Source organism: Heterobasidion irregulare (assembly GCF_000320585.1).
Source record: "Heterobasidion irregulare TC 32-1 unplaced genomic scaffold scaffold_02, whole genome shotgun sequence".
Lineage (NCBI taxonomy): Eukaryota > Fungi > Basidiomycota > Agaricomycetes > Russulales > Bondarzewiaceae > Heterobasidion > Heterobasidion irregulare.
Genome location: NW_009258198.1, coordinates 834,594 through 842,115, shown reverse-complemented (window position 1 = coordinate 842,115; position 7,522 = coordinate 834,594). Strand labels below are relative to the sequence as shown.

The window sequence follows — 7,522 nt, the reverse complement described above, 5'->3', positions numbered from 1 at the left end:
GGGGTAGGGTTTAATGGCTGGGACCGGATTGCTGTGGGCATCAGGCAGTTGAGCATGGAAACGAGAGGGTCGCGTTTGTGCAGGGAGGAGTGGAGTCGTGAGGTTGGTGTGGCGCATGGTAACGCTCGTAGGTAAGGGGATAATGGACGGGGAGAGGAGAACAGTGGATGAGGAGGGGAGAAATAAGCGACTAGCAACGGTAAGAGGGGCAGGCATCACTGTGGGTGGACAATTGGCTGCTAGCGTGGGGACGGAGAGGGAAGACGTCGACCAGGAATGGTCGTGCTTCGTCCGGAATGAGAACGGGAGGGAGGAGAAAGCGTTGCGGAGGGTAGATACCCCGGGAGGGACCATCTGCTGGGTTGTCCTTGCTGGGGATATATCTGGGATGGACGAAAACCTCATGAGGTTCGAGGAGGTGGATTCTGCAAAAGATAAGGTTTGTTTGCCGATTGCGGCTGCGGCCACTTGCCCAGGCATCAATAATGCCTTGGTTGTCTCTGTAGACTCTGAGATGATGCGCCGAGGGAGAGTCAGGGGAAAGGGAAAGGAGCACGCGGACGAGTAGCTCAAAACCGAGCGCTTCGGCCCAACCAATGTCGTGTCCTTCCTGGTTCCAGCCCGGGGTGAGAGTCCACGTGCGCCAGCGGTCACCGATGATGATGCCAATGCCAATGGCTGAGCTGACGTCAGAGAAGGCCCTGACATCGAGGATAGGCTCAATTCCGGGGACAGCGCGTGAGACGTCGTTGCGGGAGAGTGTTTGAACCCACCACGCAATGTCGTTGGGGGTGTCACGGGGAGGTGTGCGGGGTTTGAAAGGGGTGTCACGGAAAACGCTTAGCATAGCCTCTAAATTTGTTAGGTAAGCTCGTCCAGACGGCACGATTAGGGAGGCATGCTGTAGCTTCCCGTGCAGTTTCTGCACGTCTAGAAGGGTGTGAGAGCGGGAGCCCTGCCACTGCGCAATCGCTGCGAGATACTTCTCTTTTTTGGAGGCGGGAATTGAGACGCGCTTCGTTTTGAGGTTCCATATGAACCCTGTGAATGGGAATTCGTGGCTGAAGGGAATGTCCTTTTCTACTTGCCATGGAATGCCAAGGTAACTTGAAATGCGATCGATGTCAGAGATATTGCAGGTGTAGGCTTGGTCCTCGGGAGTGCGGGGGCTCCATGCGGAGAGATCCTGCATAGGAAAGGCCATGTCGTCGTCAAACTCAGCTGGCTGGTCGTTTGGTAGCGCAGGGCCTTCATACCAGATGCGGCCTCCAGCTTGCTGGGGGCCACCCGCTGAGTGGATCTGGCAGCGCCAGACCTCTCGTTTTTTATTATACTGGGAGAGGTGCTCGCGCAGTAGGCGGAAGAACACGTGGTCATCAACCCATTTTGAAATTGGGCCAAGACCTCGATGGCGCATGATGTCGACTGCACCGTCCTCGAGGTTACCATAGCATCCCGGGGTAGAGCCGGTGCCAAAAGCACCCTGTGTATCGACAGCAAAGGCATCCCCTTCGGAAAGGCGGACTACTGTGCCCGGCCACTGCGAGGGATGAAGTGGAAGGGTACGGTATGCTTCAGAGACGTTGCGAACCGCGGCCTGAGAACCCGGAGGGAGATTCGAAACTAAGAAAGCAAAAATGGGAAAAGTGCCCCATGTGCAGGGATAATTGTCAGAGCATATGTACGAATTAATAGATGTGTGGATGGGTGAGGAGGTGTATGGGAACGAAAATTTTTGTATCAGACGAAAGACGGAAGGTCTATGAGGTTTCGGAATTAAGGATAGTGGAGATGTTTGGAAAGGGCCCAGAAGGCTTTCGACTCCAGAACGAGTAAACGGACCGAGATAGCGGCCACTCGCAAACTCATGATCAAGTATCTTCTGAAACTCAAGGGTCATCACAGTAATGGTAGGACTATTAGGAGGGATATTAGTACGTAGGAGGGGAGGGATACCAATGTGGAAACCGTGGGCGAGACTTGGATATATAGTAGGATATTTTGACAGGAGACCGGTGTCGCGAAGAACGTGGAGCCAGTTTCTGGCCTGATACGGGGTCAAAGGTTTAGATCTTCTCTGCGAGAGGGCAGAAAGAGGCACCGTGATCAGGGCGGCCACATCCGGAGCATTCATGCTTCTCGGGATGGGAGTTGGAGGCACAGCTACGCTCGCGCTGCCAATCGAGACAGATCTCGAAACTATGAGGGTTGAGGATCTTGCCCCGCGGGCTCCGGCGACACCGCGTGGCGGCACCATTCCAGAAAACGGTGGCGTTGCATTTTGAAACTTGGTGCTCTCGCCAGCCGAGGCAGACTGCGCAAACGACTGGGCCGGAGGCATTTGCGCTGAGCGGAAAAGGCGCGCTAGATAGGCCAGACCACCGATCTGGTCGGGGCGGGTAGCCCAAGGCCGGGCGAGGGGGAATGCCACGATGCGGGGAGTTGGAACGCTTTCTCTGTGTGTTATATGAGGAGGGAGAGGGGGAGCGTCTGCGGCGGTATGAGCCCGTGGAGTTCTGCATTCTGAAATCGCGAGAGTAGGGGGGTCCATCATTTGACCTGCCAAGAGTGCAGCGGGGAGTAGACACGCGGGACGGGGTGTGATGTGGAGGGCAAAGGAGAGGAAAGGGCGCGCGGCGAGGGGTGCAGGGGCAAAACGCAGGGGGGGGGGAGAGAGGAACACAGGACGCAGCGCGGTAAGGGGGGGGGGAGGGAAACCGAGGCAGCGGGGGACGCAGGAGAATGGGTGGTGCAGGGTTAGGGACAGAGGGTAAGAGAAATGCGGGGTGCTTGGAGACGGAAAGGGGGGGGGGAGGAGGTTCAAGACTGACCTTTGGGTGGATGCAAACTTCAGTTCGTTTAAGTAGGTTGTGGCGATGCGGTCCAACAAGGTTTCGTTGATGTGTCGCAAGTTAAAAGACCCTCCTGGGATCTTGAGTTGCTCGTGCCAGAGGCGGCGCGAGGAGGCTTGGTAACGCAAGAGGATGGTGTCCCCGTACTCGTGCGCATTCCTGTAAGGATGCATGTCTAGGGCGTAGAAAAACTCCTGTATGGCTTGGCGGTGCTTCAACGGCCAGTTTAAACGCTCGATCTCCGCAATGTATGTCGACTTGGCGGTGGACATTTGATACCAAGAGAGATTGTCATCGGGGATGGCTTTCTTGGACGGGCGCGTGGCTGCAAGGGACCTCAAGGCGAGGCCATCCTCGGATCTAATGAGGCCAAAGGCGTCGTCGTTGATGGTGCGTAGGTGGTTGGTAGCATCTAGGCAACCATCTCGAGTGAAATACCAAAGTTCTACATACTCGAAGAGGCGCAGTTTGTTGACTGCGAAGGGGTGCGGCCGGAGGACTGGGTGGTTCGGGATGGATGCTTCCTCGTCGAAATCTGGTGCCTTAGGCTTCTTTTTCTCGCTTTCACGATGCTCTTCCTCCGCCTGCTGCTCGGCTTCGAGGCGTTGCTGCTCGGCCTGTGCTTGAAGGAGCGCTTCGGCATCAGCTGCCGCGATGGCATCTGCTTCTACCTGATGGTTACAAAGTCCCCTGTCGACGTTGTTCCCGGCTGTCCAAATGTTGGCTAAACGTTGCGCCACCTCCGCGACTTCTGCTCCGGGCGCGATTAATTTGCGGGCCCCAGCATATATGTCTAAAGCATAATCGGGACAGATGAGAGCATTGGGATCAACAAGGATACGAGGGGGCATGATTTGTCAGATAGGCTCGAGTGGAAAGGATGTGGTTTGTGCTATGGTGTTAAACAAATGCAAAGGAATGAGTTTAGCTGCTTGGGCAGCTTGACGAGGGGGAAAGGATGAGAGCTGCTGCTGGCACTGCGTGGGAGCAGGCAGCGGAACCCTCATCAACCATAGACCTAATTCTAGGGTTCCAGTCGTGCCTCGTGGAACCTTAGAAGACAAAACTGCTACCGCAAGCATTGGACAAGAGTTCAAATGTGTAGACCCGCCCATTGGTGCATTATCCCTCGCGGCGGCTGCAGTACGTCGCACACTAACTATCATTAGCACAGATCTGATTGCAATATTCTATATCACAGGGCGAGCATGAACTCAAGATGTGGGCCACTGGAGATCAGCTCAAACATCAAAGGAAGGGTGAATCAAGCTTCTCGGAGGAGAACTGGGGGGATTCCACGCTCGAATATTCAATATCAATCCAGCAGCTCGAACCCCCCAGGTGGAAGAGGATTCTCGCCCGTGCGGCAAGGTACAAACAATCCCGTAAGGGACACACAGTGAATGAAGCTGATGAAGGTGCATCTGCCCTGTCCATCCGTGCATCAATCATCGACATGGCCCAGGAGGATGATGACATCAGCGAGGAAGACACCAGCGATGATGGCGTTGGAGACATCGGAGAGGTTGAAGGTGGGATGGAGGAATCTGACGGTATTGACGAGGACGAGAAGACTGATGCCGATGATGTTGATGAGAGCATCGAGGATGTGTGGGTTGATGAGGACGAGGTTTAGTGCAAGATCCCTGGGTCAATACAACCCCCTCCTATGTTACATGTTGTGTTCTTGCTGCACCTGTGTACTTTTACTATAGCATTCCATCTGTACCACGCAATGATTATCTTGGCAATTGTTTCAAATCTCTTTGCCCCGAAAATTCATAGCCCAATACTTGTGAGTTGGATGCATCTTGTGCACCTTACCTATAACTGAACACTTGACGCACTTTTCTAAGACAATCAACTTATTTCAGGCAAAAAAGCGATTTTGATTGACTTAGAGCACTTTTCTAATAGGGGAATCTGCCTAGGTAAGTAGGATATTCTGGAAAGCTTTGGCCCACTTTCCGAGACTTACAGCCTTGCCCAAGCCCTGTAAGTTTCGAAAAGTATTTTGATGATTTACTGATGTGTTTGGTGCTTCGAAAAGTCGAACGCGTTGCTGGTAGAGTACGGTGCATAGTCCAGGATAGAAAGCCCGATGGCTGTTGGTTAATGAGACAGGATTGACATTAGAAATCTCGGGAAGGACATATTGAGTGAAACATGAGATATTATACATATAATCACATATACATGGAGGAGGGATTGAAAAGCATAGAGCGGAAAATTAGCATGTCAAGTTACCAAGCGTACTAGTCTCCCCCATTGGATTCGGCCATAGGGGGAAAGGACGCTAGCGTCGCATTAGCCACACCCGCAAAGCCACTACTGCGCTACATGTTAGCCCTCAACAACGAGTTACGCCGTGCCTCAGATATCAGGCCTCGTGCTTCGGTAAAGAATTGATCACAGCCACGCAGCTCATCGCTGACATCATTCTCCGTCCATCCGTTCATCTCAAGGTGCTCTTCTATGATCTCTATGAACCGATCCGAAGTCTTGAGGACTTCGAGGGCAGCGTCCCGAGATTGCTCCATGCTAGGGATAAGCTTTAACTGTCTTTCTGTGCTATAAAGGGGAACAAACAATCTTCGAAGTGTCTCGATGAGGCTGGCATGCGGCTCGCTGAGGAACTTTTCAAGGCCTTCTTGAGAGAGGGCAGCCGGCCCGGTGGGTTGGAAGAAGTCGTATTTTCCTCGTCCTCCGGATGTTCGCCCCTGCACCGTGGCAGACCTACTGTCGAAATGCCGGATAAAGACTGTCTTGAGATCCTCACAATCTTCCACAGGAAGGCAGCTGGCTCTATAGCGGACGCTAGTGTATAGCAAGACGTGAAGAGTAGATTCTAGCTCATCGCGAAGATCGTGCCGTGTGCTCTCAGGATCCATGAGCCGGGCTGCCGAAATGAATTGCCAAGTTCCCTGAAGACAGTAGTTCGGTTTTTGAGGCCACTTACATAGCTATATCATGACGCACCGTTTGCCATTTCGTCGTCGGTCCCTGAGTGGCAACCCCCTGATCATCGACATCTGGCAATATCATAGCTAGATCCCAGTCAATCAAGATTCCCTTGCCTGAATCAGATATCAAAATGTTGCCGGCACTGAGATCCCCATGTCGCACGCGTGCCAATCTGAATGCCAGATCGTGCGCTGCACAGAAAGACGTTGGTAAGCATGCAAGGTGTCAAAGACATCATCGACTTACCTTTCATCCCATCGTGCATAGCGCTGACGAGATCTTTGGACGATCTAAATTGGCTCAAGGGCCGTCCGATGTCCCCCAGAACTAACCGGTGAAGCCTGTGCCGCCTCGGAGGACTGGTCGTTTTGCAAAACCACTCTTTTGAACTGTACTCGTGCGTCCGCGTGTCTTGACCCAGAATGTCTTGAGAACAGATCAGCGTCGGGATCCCGGTCACACCTGATCGTTCGAGTAGCCGATAGGTGGCTCCTTCTTTCTCGATCCCATCTTCCAAGTACCGCCAGCTGTTCTTCAGATACACAAGTTTCTGTCGCGTGATGTCATATGCAATGTACCCGTCGGTGGCTCTCCCAAACGGGCTGCCGCTCTGCCAATGAGGTTTGGATGCGATGAAATAGTGTTTCCGGTATGTGTCATCGTCCGTGATACAAAACTGGTGAAAGGTGGCATCAGACGAGTAGAGGCATTGAGCCGTCTCTTCGTCCTCGCCTAGGAGCCTAGCCAGAAACTTGGCTCGTTCGTCAAATGCTTTCTTCGCCCTCTTGATGTCTCTCGCCATGGGCTTTGTGGGCGATGTATCTCGTCCACGTTGCACGTCATTGAAACGGTTGAACCTCCAAAGGAACATAATCAGATGAGTAGGGTCTCTCCTCCAGTTGACTCGTTCAGTCACAATAGCTCCCGCGCGATCCCATCGAATGAAGCGAACATAGTCACCAAGCAAGACCACAGTGAACAGGAAGAACCGGTTTTGCGCCGAGAGCTGCAAGCCTGCATATGAACAGATTTGTCCTCGATTCATGGTCGCCTCCTGCGAGCGATGTAAGACTGTGTTTGTATCGCCAGAGGTCGCGCTGGGAGCGAGATCCTGGAATGGGTCCTTAGTCTCTGGCTTGCGCTCGATGCACAGTTCCATCAGCTCAAAGTCAATTACATCACCGCCTTGCAGAGATCTCTTGTAAGCAACCATGTCTGGCTTGCGTTTGAAGTCTGCATCCAGATCGTCAGTCGTGTTGACAAATCTCAGCTTCTGGCAAATTCCAGATGCCTCGACAGCATCTTTCTATGAATACGATATAATCAACATCGGTCTCTAATAACAAAGGAGAATATATACGTACAAAGTGATCCTCAAATTTTCCGACCCTAGGTATGCTCTTGAAGATTCGGGTGGCACGCTTGGGAGGTTTCTTGTCATCCTTCGTCTTCATGAAAGCGTCAAAGAATTCTGTGATAGACATAGGTCCGTGAAAGTCGTTCTCAGTCTCTTCAGCAAGTAGAGCGTATTCAGCTGGTGCCTTGGATATTTCCATCGCACTGAAACGTTGAGTGCTGGCTATCTTGTGCGAAGACATGTCAGGAGCAGTAGAACAGGTGTTGAATGAATCACTTACAGGAATGGAGAAAGTGCTTAAGTACTGGAGACTAATGCCACAAACTGTGGCCCCGAGTTTCGAACAAGC

General features: G+C 52.6%; 2 protein-coding genes across 2 annotated transcripts; both read right to left on the bottom strand.

Annotated features, from left to right (window-relative positions):
- Nucleotides 1-2,812: 2,812 nt before the first annotated feature.
- On the bottom strand, nucleotides 2,813-3,703 carry HETIRDRAFT_309375 (uncharacterized protein; the record flags this gene model as incomplete). Its single annotated transcript, XM_009543889.1, has 1 exon — nucleotides 2,813-3,703. A coding segment is annotated over one exon (891 nt), but the record flags the coding sequence as incomplete, so codon positions are not given.
- Nucleotides 3,704-4,296: 593 nt separating this feature from the next.
- On the bottom strand, nucleotides 4,297-7,522 carry HETIRDRAFT_457289 (uncharacterized protein; the record flags this gene model as incomplete). The annotated part of the gene is made up of 6 exons (XM_009543888.1): nucleotides 7,454-7,522; nucleotides 7,181-7,399; nucleotides 6,063-7,122; nucleotides 5,832-6,007; nucleotides 5,442-5,776; nucleotides 4,297-4,498 (listed from the first exon to the last, which is right to left on the bottom strand). Exons 2-6 carry the CDS (start codon nucleotides 7,370-7,372, stop codon nucleotides 4,297-4,299), a joined length of 1,965 nt encoding a protein of 654 aa, XP_009542183.1. The 5' UTR covers nucleotides 7,373-7,399; nucleotides 7,454-7,522.